Source organism: Gymnodraco acuticeps, unplaced genomic scaffold (assembly GCF_902827175.1).
Source record: "Gymnodraco acuticeps unplaced genomic scaffold, fGymAcu1.1, whole genome shotgun sequence".
Classification (NCBI taxonomy): Eukaryota; Metazoa; Chordata; class Actinopteri; order Perciformes; family Bathydraconidae; genus Gymnodraco; species Gymnodraco acuticeps.
The window spans coordinates 3,948,556-3,961,814 of record NW_022991375.1 but is presented as its reverse complement, the minus strand read 5'-3'; the positions used below and the strand labels follow the sequence as shown (position 1 = coordinate 3,961,814).

Here is a 13,259-nt window from a genome sequence, read left to right as displayed (position 1 = left end):
AGGACATTAGGTGTTAGTTATGCGAAGCATAGTATACACACAACATTAACATACAAGTACATTAACAACATTAGGAGCACAACAACTCAATGCAACAAATACTGAGCCCTCATTTGTAGTACTCCATCCTTTTTTGAAATGCAGAGATACATCTGACACTTGATGTATGTTTTCCAACTGCATCCGTCTGCCATGAACCCTACAGAAACCTAAGTGTTAGTTTTGGCTCATAGTGGACTCCATTTGTGTTGTGTAAAATGGGGGAAATAAAAAGTTAGCAAATCCCCATGTCCTCCTCAGAGGACATTCATAAAAACAAAGTTTTAGGTCAAATAAGTATTACACTGCTCTGAAAACTCACTACACTAACTCCTAAGATGTTCCCTTACTATAGTTAATTAAAAATATTGAACTCACAACACTGGTAATTACAAAATTACAAACTTACCATTTCTCTTTCTATAAATAGTGCTTGTGTTGATGGACGCCATTTTGAAATACAATGAAATTATCTTTTTCAAAGCCACACCCCCACATATGTCACATGTCTGAAAAGCCCAGGATGTCCTCTGTGAAGTACAATTGGACTTAATGCTGTGGCATGTATAACCCCATAGTTATGGACCAAAACCAAATGTCCTCCATAGAGGAAATAAATGAATGGGTGGGTCTCAGGAGGATGTTTAATAAGTACAATACAAGAAAAGCTTAAGTTTCATTTGTGGGCCGTCGGCCTATTCCATTATACTTTTTGAATTTGATGAGGGCCAATTCAAAATGTCCCGCGGGCCGCATTTAGCACCCGGGCCGTAGTTTGGACACCCCTGCTTTAGGGGAAACTGTGCCCCCTCCCCTCAGACGTCAGACAGCAGGGTCAGAGAGTCCCATCAGGTCACTCGGTTGGAGGACAGTCCCTCTACCTATCAGGCATGTTTTTTATTTGATGCAGCCTCGGGTGTGCCTGGCGGTGGGAAAAACTAAAAGATGTATTGGTGTGTCAAACAGACGTCCCCTGTGGTCTTCAGTTCAACACCATCCATCTTTCATTCTCCCCACGTGTTCTTTACCAAAGCCTGACACCGCTGAACATATGGTGACTCTGGAAACTCAGGAGCAATTAGAGGAACAAATCTCACGGTCCAAATACACCCGAGGCAAAGTTCCTCTCATTTGTTGTCTCCTCTTCATTACCTCCGCCTCCTCTTCGTCTTGAAGCCATCCCATGTGATTCAATGGCTCCAGTTTACAAGAAAGTACCCGTCATCAAGAGCTGTTGGCCTTCACCAGAATTAGATCCTGAGCTATGCAGGAGAAGAAAAGATGTGCGTATGACGTGTTCAATTGCTGAGACTGCTTTCCACCAAAAATAGAACAAAAGGTTTCCATGTGCAAATGTGTCTGAAGTAGAGACAGAAGAGAGATGAAGGTAGATTATTGATATAAAGAGGACATTCAAAAAAGACAATTCAGCGGTGAGGCTTGACTAAATGTCTACCTTTTTGTTGTTGAGTGACAGATGACAGGTGACTTTGGGACCGTTTTAGCTCTGTTAGGTTTTGATTCTTCTTGACATGAGTTTCCTGCAGGAAAAAGACAGAAGGTGCAAACAAAGTACATTTTGGAAAGACAGACACCATTTTTATTTTAATATTCAAGGACAAGTTTTGGAGGAAGTATTTCCCTATATGCATAGTTTTTGATATCTATTTTGATTTCAAAGAATAATCATTGAACTGCAGCTTTTAAGCATAAAAGAGAAGTCCTAAAATGTCTCTGCAAATAGCCAGTGATATAATAAGAGATCTTGAGATGAGTATTTTCCTTTCAAACACTGTTTCCAAAGTCAAGAATAAGAAAGAGGTTGTGTCTGTTTGGCAAATGGTGAAACACATGTACTTGCTTTCCTCTAATTTACAGCAGTGTTTCATTCATGCAGGGTGAATGCATCTTGGCAAAGTACCCCACTCTCCGCCCATTAGAAAGGCATTAGTCCCGGTGTGCATGTATAACTCTTGTAAACGCTGACTGACTGACGCAGTCTCTTCAATCAATCAGCACACAACCACCAGCGTAGATTAGACTTTCAGATGCATTACTGAGATTGATGAGATTAAGCAACTGTTGGGGAGGACATGGAAATCAATTTTAGAGTTGTATCTGTTTATCTGAATCACATTTTCCGACTCTGCTGGGATGATCTTTGTCTGGGTTGAAGCAATCTTCTCGCCCTGCTGATCCTGGCACAGAGCCTCAGGTGCTGCAGCTGGAGGAGCCACTGCTCATCTGCTCGCTCAGGACATATCAATTAACTTGCATTAGTACAGTACAGCGCTGAAACTAGATGATCAACTAGCCTAGGGTTTTCCTCAGGTAACATAATTGAGATACCGAATTTGATATTCAAGTGGACAATTTCACGTTGCAAATTCAACCTTGAGTTGGATTTCTCCTGCTGATGAGCATTGTTACCCCTTTTAAACTGAGGAGAGATAACTTTTAATGTTTACAAAACACAACCTACAAACCCTACTCATTGTGCCTTCATATATTCACAAACAAATGTACTCTACAATTTTTGATAGGTAATGTGTAATGTATATGGGTGTAACATCAATACAATCTTGTTTGATAGTCAGTGTCCTGGGATCACAGCAACCAGTTCCTGAACTGTCCTCAAACATATTTGATTGTTGTTGAGACATCTTTGACCCAAGACATCTCAACCCAGTGAGAAGAAGCCAGACAAAACGACACAGACATATGAAATAACAACATAAATCAATGATTCTCTGCTCAGTTCAGCACCCAGTGTCTCTAGCTTTTAAAGTGACACGCCCAGCATCGCTCGGTCTGCTCCACACTGACTGAAGAGTGTGTCAGGTGAATAATAATGTACAATGGATATGGATCAGTCCCTCCATGAATGAATACCATCGGTGTAGCAGAGCTCCTCTGTGGTCTCTGATGGGCCCGCATTGGACAAATGTCTCCAGTAATGAGAGACTCACAGGGAACAAGCGGAGAAAACAAGTCAATACAAACGGTGAGCAGAAAAACTTAGAATAGCTCACACATTTGTTTTCTCTCTGCCCCTTTAGCTGCTATTTTGGCACCATTACGTTTGTGATTTACTCCAGTGAGAGGACGTTTTGTCAATAACACCCTTAGGGAACGGCTGAACTGTGGCAGTCGATAATAAAAGACGGGAAATAGCAAGTATAGTTTCTTTGCTTGTATTGGTTTCACCCTTAATACTTTCCACCTTTATAGTTGCTTTTGATGAGGCAGCATAACATCTTTAAATGTTTGCAAGCTTCCTGACCTGATGCACAATAGTGTAAAAATAGATGAAAGAAAACCGCAACAACCAGCACTGCAGACACATAACTCAATATGGAGGTGAGTTACATTTTATATGAAGCTCACACTTACAGCAATAGAAAATGAAGCAATGGCCTGGATAATCCACAGCCCTCAGTTAGTTTAATAAGAACTATTGTCTCTTGTTTGTCTGTTTGGCCTTATTGACCCAAGTAACAATATCGAGTGTACACAAAACTAATGAGGGCAGAAGGTTAATGAGTCTGGACACCTTGCCAACTTGACTGAGTGCCTGCTTTGGAAGAATGCGTGCCCACATTATGAGTACAGGCCTTAATCTGATTTGATCAGTGCGTCCTGGTGAAGAAAGGAGCTGCTTCCTGCTGGCTACTGCCCTCAGGCTGCTGTCACACACACACACTGCGTGAAGTCTCAGAGAACTTGTAATGAGGCCAACCGAGGGCCTTCTCTCTCCTGTCTTTCACAGGTGAGTACACACACACACACACACACACACACACACACACACACACACACACACACACACACACACACACACACACACACACACACACACACACACACACACACACACACACACACACACACACACACACACACACACACACACACACACACACACACACACACACACACACACACACACACACACACACACACACACACACACACACACACACACACACACACACACACACACACACACACACAACTAGGGCATTGCGTTCCAAGAATGCAGGGTTGTTGGTTTGTTCCTAGAGTCTCTAAAAGTACAATGGGAGCCAGAGCCTTTTCTTATCAAGCTCCACATTTGTGGAATCAGCTTCCAGTTTGTGTTCGGGCGGCAGACACCCTATCCGTTTTTAAGAGTGCGCTTAAGACCTTCCTTTTTGATAAAGCTTATAGTTAGGGCTGATTAGATTCAGCCCCTAGTTTTGATGATATAGGCTTAATTTGTCGGGGGACATCTTACTTCTTCCTTCTCTCTGTCTATACCTGTGTACTCTCATGTTCCGATTAACCCAGCTTCCCCAAATGTCTTTCTTTTTGGTGTCTATATACGCCGGGATCCGGAGTCATGGATGATCCTGCGCTCCTCTGTCCTGGATCGCGAGCCCTGGATCTTGAGTCGTGGCTGTGGTCCTGGATCATAGGTCCTGGATGGATATCCTCGTGGATTCATCTTCCTATTATACACACATGCATTTCCAAACATTTGGACTACCTATGTTGCAAATGTATTATCTTTTCAATTTACACACGGCATCTATTGCACATCTGTCCGTCCTGGGAGAGGGATCCCTCCTCTGTTGCTCTCCCTGAGGTTTCTCCCATTTTTCCCTTTAAACTGTGGGTTTTCTTCGGAAGTTTTTCCTTGTACGATGTGAGGGTCTAAGGACAGAGGGTGTTGTATTGTCATACTGATATTTTGTACAAAGTCCACTGAGACAAAAGTAACATTTGTGATATTGGGCTATATAAATAAACATTGATTGATACACACACACACACACACACACACACACACACACACACACACACACACACACACACACACACACACACACACACACACACACACACACACACACACACACACACGGAAGTTAGATATGAAAAGTACATAAAAATAGCTACTTTGTCCTGAACTGAGGCTTTGCTAGTGTTTTCTCCAGCAGCTCAGAGTATGCACATACACACACTGTTTACCTAATAATTTGGATTTGAATAGCCAGAAGATTCTTGCAGACACATCTCGATCAATATCCTGATAAATCCAAGGTTTACAGTGAATGCACAATATGATAGAAACACCTTGCAGTTCTACAGTGAACCTCTGTGTACTGTCAAAGGATTTTACATAAACGTTATGGTTATTTTTCCGTTTGGATTTTCATTTCTGGGATCATCACGTTACTGGAAGTGTCTTTGGCGTTACTCTGCAATGATATGTAATGATATGTTCATGAGAGTTTTGAAGTTACACACATTTGCAGCACAGACTTTTACTACTATTTCATGGACATACTATTTCCATGTTGTTCATAAGGGATACTTTGGGTCCAATACGTTTTGAAAATCTCAATCAAATGTTATGAACAAAAATGTGTCCACTCTGCATTTGTCTGACCTCTCTTAAGCAGAACTCTCCTTCCTTGTCTTTATCCCACAACAAACCAAAGCTTTCCCTCCAAGGAAAGGAGCCATTTTACTGTGACTGTTGACATATCTGCATGCTGTGTGTGAGCCGGAGAAAGGGTGAGTTAAAGAAGGGTGGAGGGTTTTCTTTTTTGCCCAAGAGAGTTTTAGACAGATGCTGACTTACATATCTAATGAGCGCAGGGGCGTCGGTATCCATTCGTGAGGGAACGATCTTCCCCTGAAGATGGAGCTCAGTGGAGGTTCCAGTGCTGGGTGGTAGATAGAGCCGTGGAGCAGGAAATGGTGTCACACCCCGAGGAGTGAGGGACCGTTACAACCTGTGTGCTGGGAAATACATATCCTGTGACACAGCCAGGCATGTAATGGGAAAACCAAGAACCAAAACCCAAGGACACAAGCCGAGCTTCAATATTAAGCAGTAAAACAAAGGCGGCTCATCACTCATTCTGGGTGAATATATTTGAGATTGGCATTAAAATCCTTCTTCCTTCAATTCAGATTTAAGGATCAGACCTAATGTTACTTGTTCAAATAGCATTTTCTGCCCCACTTAATCGAGAGATTAATATAGAGGAGAATAAGCTTGAGCTGTTTGAGCTTGAAGCCTGAAAATATTAAAAGACATCTACAGTAACAGTGAGTGTCTTTTTAGAAAGCACAGCACAGTGGAACACATAAGGCCACCAACGCCTCTTCTTCAAATGCTATTAATTTTTGTTTGTGGGCCTCAGTTACCAGTTGACAAAAAACTATTTAAGTGCAGTATGTTTGTGTGTAAATGCTATTGGAGTGTAGTAAGTGCTTTTTAACATCCAACTCTGCATGGTTCTGGATTTGTAATGATTTACAACAGTACCTAAAGGTGGGCTGCTTGAACCAGGCCAAACAAAGACAATCCAGATGTTGAATGGCACAACATGTCTGCATTGTGAATACATGGGGAAGGGGCAGATGCCATTAGGAGGGCAGATGCTAAAGGTGTTTTTTAGTTAATTATGTTCCAATTGCTTTTCTGTGAAAACAAAATTGCCTCTGGGATAATTGAAGTCTGTATCTATACACCATCTGTCACTCGACTGTTAAAGGGACAGCCTGTCCATGCAAGACTTTTTCAGGAATTCATCTGCACAAATGACTCAGCGGTGCAAAACTCAGCAAACAATGTTGTGACATTGGCTGTTCGTAATCAAGGACTAACCTTTAACCTGTAGGTTTAAAACACGTGATATGCATGTGGTTAATGAATGAAGAGAGGGACAGAAGGAAAACAACGTTACAGTTCTTAAATCTTTAATGTAAACAGCAGTTTTGAGGGGCTTTGAAAAATCCTAAAGAAACCATCTGAAGGTATTAAATAGAAAGGGGAAAATATATAAATCATACTAGAGATAACAACCATGATCTGTTTTTAAATAAAAAAATACATACATTTTCTATTTGTGGCCATATAGTCCTGAACACAAAAACAACTTCCCTTGATCAAAACACTAACATCCTTTTTTTTACTACTAGGCAGTTTCACAATTAAAAAATCCCTAAATTATGACCATCTTACAAATGATAAACAAAAGAGAAGCTCAAATATTGCTTAGGAATGTCGTGTACAGCAAGCAGTCATTACAACGAGAGACTCAAATGAGGGAGAGACGAGTGTGTGTTTGTATGTGTTTCACAATGGTGGTGCTTTTAAAGTTGTTTTGGCAAAGCCACTGTGTAGTTGTGTACAATATGCAATAAGCAGCAAAGGGATAGTAATATCAACATTATTTCAAAGAAAGGCTTTTAACTGTAGTACAGTGCCTTGATTTTGAAGATCCACTTATTCTAACAGTCTTCAGTATATGTTTAACAGGCGGAGCAGATATAAGAGACTATTTTCACGAAGTATTCCTCTTAAAATGTACTTTAGCCTTCCTTTCAGCCTTGTGACAAACTGCCACAAATACTGTAGGTAATAATGTGACAGGAAATACTGCAGGAAAGGTGACGACAAAACACAAAACCCTGTCCCTCCCTGCTCCTGAACTACACAACCATCATCCCTCCCCCGACAGAAGCCCTGAGGAAAAAGAAAGAAGTAAACAAGGACAACAAGGAAGCTGATTTTCTAAGCATTTGTCTACAACACTCTTCAAGCAAAATGACAGCGGGCGCCACGGTGGAATGTCTGAAAACAGCACGGGAGGAGAGTGAGGGAAAAGACGCAGGACGACCAACGACAGGCCAAACAAATACTTCCTGGTTTCTCTTCTCCATGGCAACTTGATAACTCTGCATCAAACCCGAGTCCTCTCAAGGGCAGCGAGCCGTTTAATGTACACAATTTTCTCTCTTAGAAAGGTCAAGCAAGAAGCAAGAGGAATAGAGCTCAAGAAATCCTTTTTTCATTGAATCACAGTTCATTTTTTATATTTTGTGGGTTTATTTGTTTTTGTTCCAGTTCATAAGAAAAGGGGATTGGTCCAGTGAGAACAGTACAGTAGGTGCTGGGTGAGTTCGGGGTCGCTCGTCTAGTTACAGTCGTAAACAAAGTCATAGTTGCTAGGTTCTTTGGGAATGGGGGGCGGGGCCTCTGGAATCTGGATGTTCTCTAGATCCAAGAGGCGGAGTTTCATCTCCATGGAGAGCAGGGTGTCCATGTCCGATTTGGTGTAATCGCTGGTCATCTCCTTTCCCAGGAGGGCGTTTAGACCGTCTGTCCACACGCAGTACTGCAGACACAAGGAAAGACCAAGAAACACATTAAATCAGGTAGTAACTCAAGTCATAAACACAAAATTAAATCATTCCTAAATCTACAAACTTTAATTAGGCATGATGTGTTTTTAACAGAGCTAGTTGACAGCGTGCAGACTCTTCCTGGTACAGAGACCAGCAGGCATTAAAGAAGCTAAGCACCATGGGAGGACAGTCTGTGTACATTGGGACTCAGGAGGAATAGAGCAGGGACACGTTCTTCACTCGTGTCCTAAATGCAAACTTCTATGCCTAAACACCTATTTAGAGAAATGTTCTGGAGTCAAGCTTTGAGGTTATGCTTTGAATTATCATGATGAATCCTTAAAGCATTAGACCTTTGTGTACAGGATCTAATACTTTGTTATAAATTGCATAAACAATAAAAAGTGATATTATCCATATCTACCATTCATGGTTAACATTTTAAAATATGGAAAATTGTTAAGAATATTCATTATACATTGTTTTTCAAAAATTGTGAGTTGAATGAACCACTTTAATACGTTATAGGGACAATTTCCAGTATATATCTGACTTCAACACTTATACACTATACTTGTACACATTTCTCTCTGTGCCATCAGACTTGTTCCTTCTGTCAGACACTGTCAGCTGCTGCAGATGGCTCACCTCATGCTTGTCAGGAGCAATAAAGTTCAAATACTCGTCCGACTCATAGAGGACAGAGAAGGCCAGCTCCAACACCTCCTGGAGAGAAGACAGGGTGAAAGGCACAGAGGGAGGAGTGAGAAGGAGAAAATGGTGCAGAGACAGAGCGAGAGATACAGACAGTGACAGAGTGGAGGAGACAAAATGAAGAAGGGGGAAAAGGAGAAGAATATGATGAGATTTCATTTCATTCATATTACATTTAGCTGACACTTTTATCCAAAGCGACTTACATAGTGCATTCGACCAAGAAGATACAAACTTGAAGAAAACAGAATCATATAAGTACATCAGGTTTCATAGAGCCAAACATTTCAAGTGCTACTCAACTGGCTTTAGATAAGCCAGTCCTTTGTTAGTATATAAGTGCTTTGTTAGTAATTCTATCGCTCAAAGTGGAGTCGAAAGAGATGAGTTTTCAGTCTGAGCCGGAAGATGTGTAAGCTTTCTGCTGTCCTGATGCCATATAGTGCAATGTCCCTCTCCTCCTCACGTGTTTTCACAATCTGATACATCAGCTGCACATCAACTCATCGGGTATCAGCGCGGTAAAACTCAAAGAGTGAAACACCTGGGGCTCTCAGATATACGATATTGCAAAATGCCTGGGGAGGCTGGGAATATGATGTGCTGTGATGAGATTTTCCTCAAAGTCTACTTTGGTCTACTGTAGGAAATCAATTGAATGCAGTGCGAGGACTGCACACAGATAAACTGAGAGACACATTCGTAAACAAGGAAGCAATTAATTAAATGCTTGCTCGCAATCTGAGTGAAATTAGCGTCTGATTTACGACGGCAGAAGGTAATTACACATTAAGAGACTGGCACTGCAGCCCGGGTGCAATTTGTGAGGGAGGGCTTCAAAGACGTGGTTCAGAGGGGGGGGGGGGTTGTCTCAGATCAGAAGTCTCAAAAAGGATAGGCTTTAATGATGAAACACTCATTTGGACATCTTTTACTCAATATACGTGACAATGCTAACCTTTCTTATTTTAGGCAGGTACAATGTTTAACATGTTCACCATCTTAGTTAGTCACATTAGTAAATTAGCACCATAAACAAACAGTTTTGCATTATTGTAACAAAGTATTAGTCAAATTAACATTTGCAAGTCAGACGATCACTACACTAAAATGATTCCAGTTCATCCACATTTCTTGACAACTGCTGTAATAGTTGTTAAGATATTTTAATGTGCATGACATTATAACCCCAAGATGCATGCTAGTGTTGCTTCAGTCACAACACAACTGCAACCAAGTCCACTTTTGTAAATGAAATAAGTGCATGGTGCCTTGCAGATCAAGTTTATGGCCTCAGAGGTCTTCATTTGGTGCGATCAAGTGTATATTGTGCTCGTTTATAAATGCTGTTTTTAACCCCAATGTGTTGTTTATGAACTCATTTAGTGCAACATTCTACCTTGCAGTGGCTTCTCTACTAGTATTGAGTTGTCAGTTAAATACTGCCTAATGAAATCTACGATTCCCCAACACAGCCTCATTTTGATAGCGCTTCACAAATCTCTACTTGCTTTTTAGATGCTGAGGATTTTCTACTCAAATCGTGCTCACTGCAAATAGCTTGAACATTAGTAAATACAGCAGAACATGCAATCATCCATAGCTATCACACATCCTCCAGTCATGTGGGTAATCCTCTCTTTGAATGCATGCACCTTGCATAAAGCGGAATGATGTGCTTCAGTAATTAGATGCAAAATGCCGCACAGAGGACAAACTGCACTTCCAGGTCAATGCACAAGTTAACTAAACAACACGTATGCCTTGAGGCACAGAAGGGGGGAGATATATGGAATCATTTGAAAATAATATAAAGTTAATCTAAGAACAGCCTTTGACCAATACATTTGGAAACAGTGGGAAAACACTGCTTGCCCCCTCAGTGTCCCACAGATGGTCCACCTGCCAGCGTTGCTCTGTTCCCGTAGAGGTGACTTTGGCTGGCCTTGTAACAGTGAGTAATGAAATGGACTTGTGTTCTCATTCACCAGGCTGGGACAGGCCTGCCTGACGGCCAGCAGACCCCCCTCCGGTCATTCCCCTTCGCTTATCGACAAGGTAATAAAGGAGACAAAGCAGGGGGAGGCATTCTCCTTTGTCTTCAAGGCTATTTATCCAAGATCCAATATATCAGAGTCCCGTGGGTGGGGGGGGCGAAGGTTTGCAGAGGCAAAGTGCAGGAGAGGAATGGCTGATGTGTACACAGAGGCACGATGGCTCTTTCATCTTGGTTAAGGCATTGCAGAGGGCAGGGCCGTGTGCTACTTTCACATTTAAACAGCAAAGAAAAAGATGGCGGCGTGTTTTTGGCAACTCTTGTGTGATTTGTTTCTGCAGCTGAAAGGGCTTCTCTCTGAAGGGTTTTTTTTATACAATGCCACTGATGGATACGTCTGTCTGTGCTGAGAGTTATTGTGTTATTTCCCAAAGCAAAATTATGTAACTGACATCATGTTATGCAACTCTCACGCACTAAGAAACATCTTCTCTCGCCTGGATACACACCCACCCACCTACACGTGTGCACACACAAACACACAAACACACACCTTGTTTTGCTTCAGGGCTCCCTTCTCCTTCATGTGAGGACAGTCTTTGCCGGTGATAACAGCTTTGATATCAGCCACAGGCACTGCAAAGAGGACAGAAGTGTGTTCACAACAACAACAACAACAATAACAACATCCATGTGATAACTGCGTCCTCTCAGAGGAGTGGCTGATTGTTTATTCAAAGTTATGACTCTCCCTTGATCGGTCATTGTGCTTTCAAGTGGAAGAGATGTTAACACTGACTTATAGCCAGCCGTCAGTGTCAATGTGAGGATAGAGATTTTAATAAATAATGGTAGCTGCAATAAAAATACATACTGTGTCACAAATGTGGGTTAGGAAAACAATCTAAATTCGCCTTGATACTCACGTTTGTCCTGTAAAGAGTCGTGGGGCACTTCACCCTGAGGGCTCTCTTCCAAATCTCCATAGTGCAGGACTTTATGGTTCGGAGACAGACGGCAATACCAAAACTTATCTAGGAAAAAAGAAGGGGGAAGGAAGACAGAGGGGAGTGAACAGAGAGGGAGGAGAGGGTGAGAGAGAGTTATTCAATAAGTCAGTTTAGACTTCATATGGGATAGCATGAGTCATCAACGAAGTAAATTAGCATGGCGAAAAATGTGTGACTAAAACAGCCTTGAGGAAACTCCACAGATGGGCCGTAATGCTCTGCATGAGGGAGGGATCTTGATGGGCAACAATACAGACAGTTTGTCTTCATCACTTTAATTCAACAACAATCAACGCACTCAAGACGAGATCACAGGGCAAACACTTCCAGGGTTTCTTTCTCCGGCTCAAATGCGGCAAACTGCAACTGTGAGCGGATCAAATGCTTTGTTTAAAAGATACAAATCAAACAGGTTCAAGGTTTCACAATAGAGGCACAAGGCCCTAAATCACTACTCTACCTACAGGAAACACCTACTTTGACTGAGATCATGTATGAAAAAAAGACAGTTGCCATATACAATTTTGCACTGTGTCAAAAGATAAGGAAGGACATATGACGATTTTAGAGGCTGTAAGGCTAAGTAAAGCACTAAGGAGCCGACAACTCTGTGAGGCAAGAGTTGGCCTGGCTGTATTATTAATGTAACACATTCAGTGTTAACAAACACTTCAGTGCCTAAACAATTGTGTAACTAGTTGGATACTTCATGATAGGGACTTATTAACATTCTTACGCTCAGGTTTTGTTAAAGGCTAGACACAATTGAAACATCAAAAGCTAACAAATACATAATTGCTGATGGAGTGTGTGTTTCTCTTGGCTGGTGTGGTGTATAATCCTCCAGCCGCCTGTAACTACCAGCTGTTTCTGTAAAGCGCCGCTCTATCGCCAGCCTCTGCGCCTGCCTGGTGTTCTTAAGTCACTCCCTGCCAAGGTCGGCATGGATCTGAGCTGGCAGAGAGTGGGCACAGACTGGGGGGTTCTGGCTGGAGAGTGCAGGGCGGTACAGTCCAAATCCTAATTGCTGATAATAGACAGTTGTCGGTGCCAGGATGGTGCAGAGTGGCAGCCGTCCACGGGGAGCGGATAGAGACGTGAAGGGAGGGGCGCTGTCAACTGTTTCACTGATTTGTGAGTGCATGTGTTCTACGCACAAGCCCATATGTTCCTCCCTTTTGGATTCAAGACACTGTGTCTCTATCGTGATTCAATTTCAGTTGTGTATCATTTAAACTGCAATTGTCTTTATCTAATACAGCACAGCATATGAGTGAACAACACGATAAGATTCAACAGAATCACGCAAAAAT

General features: G+C 41.9%; 2 protein-coding genes and 1 long non-coding RNA gene across 7 annotated transcripts in view; 1 reads left to right on the top strand and 2 right to left on the bottom strand.

Moving 5' to 3' along the window:
- The window catches only part of si:ch211-193k19.2 (uncharacterized protein LOC100034574 homolog), a 1,126,861-nt gene that overhangs the window by 437,690 nt on the left and 675,912 nt on the right, over positions 1-13,259 (top strand). The window lies entirely within an intron of this gene.
- On the bottom strand, positions 666-1,580 carry LOC117562959. The gene is made up of 2 exons (XR_004571640.1): positions 1,496-1,580; positions 666-1,398 (listed from the first exon to the last, which is right to left on the bottom strand). It is a non-coding gene; the product is annotated as an uncharacterized LOC117562959 (long non-coding RNA).
- The window catches only part of elmo1 (engulfment and cell motility 1 (ced-12 homolog, C. elegans)), a 99,196-nt gene continuing 92,711 nt past the window's right edge, over positions 6,775-13,259 (bottom strand). For 4 of the 5 annotated variants that reach the window (XM_034240955.1, XM_034240952.1, XM_034240953.1 and 1 more), the window contains 4 exons: positions 11,863-11,970; positions 11,490-11,572; positions 8,875-8,952; positions 6,775-8,216 (listed from right to left, as the gene is read on the bottom strand). In XM_034240955.1, the coding sequence (XP_034096846.1) occupies positions 8,016-8,216; positions 8,875-8,952; positions 11,490-11,572; positions 11,863-11,970 (470 nt within the window). In that variant the 3' untranslated portion in view covers positions 6,775-8,015. The remainder of the gene's footprint in view (positions 8,217-8,874; positions 8,953-11,489; positions 11,573-11,862; positions 11,971-13,259) is intronic. The other variant, XM_034240954.1, reaches the window with a different exon arrangement.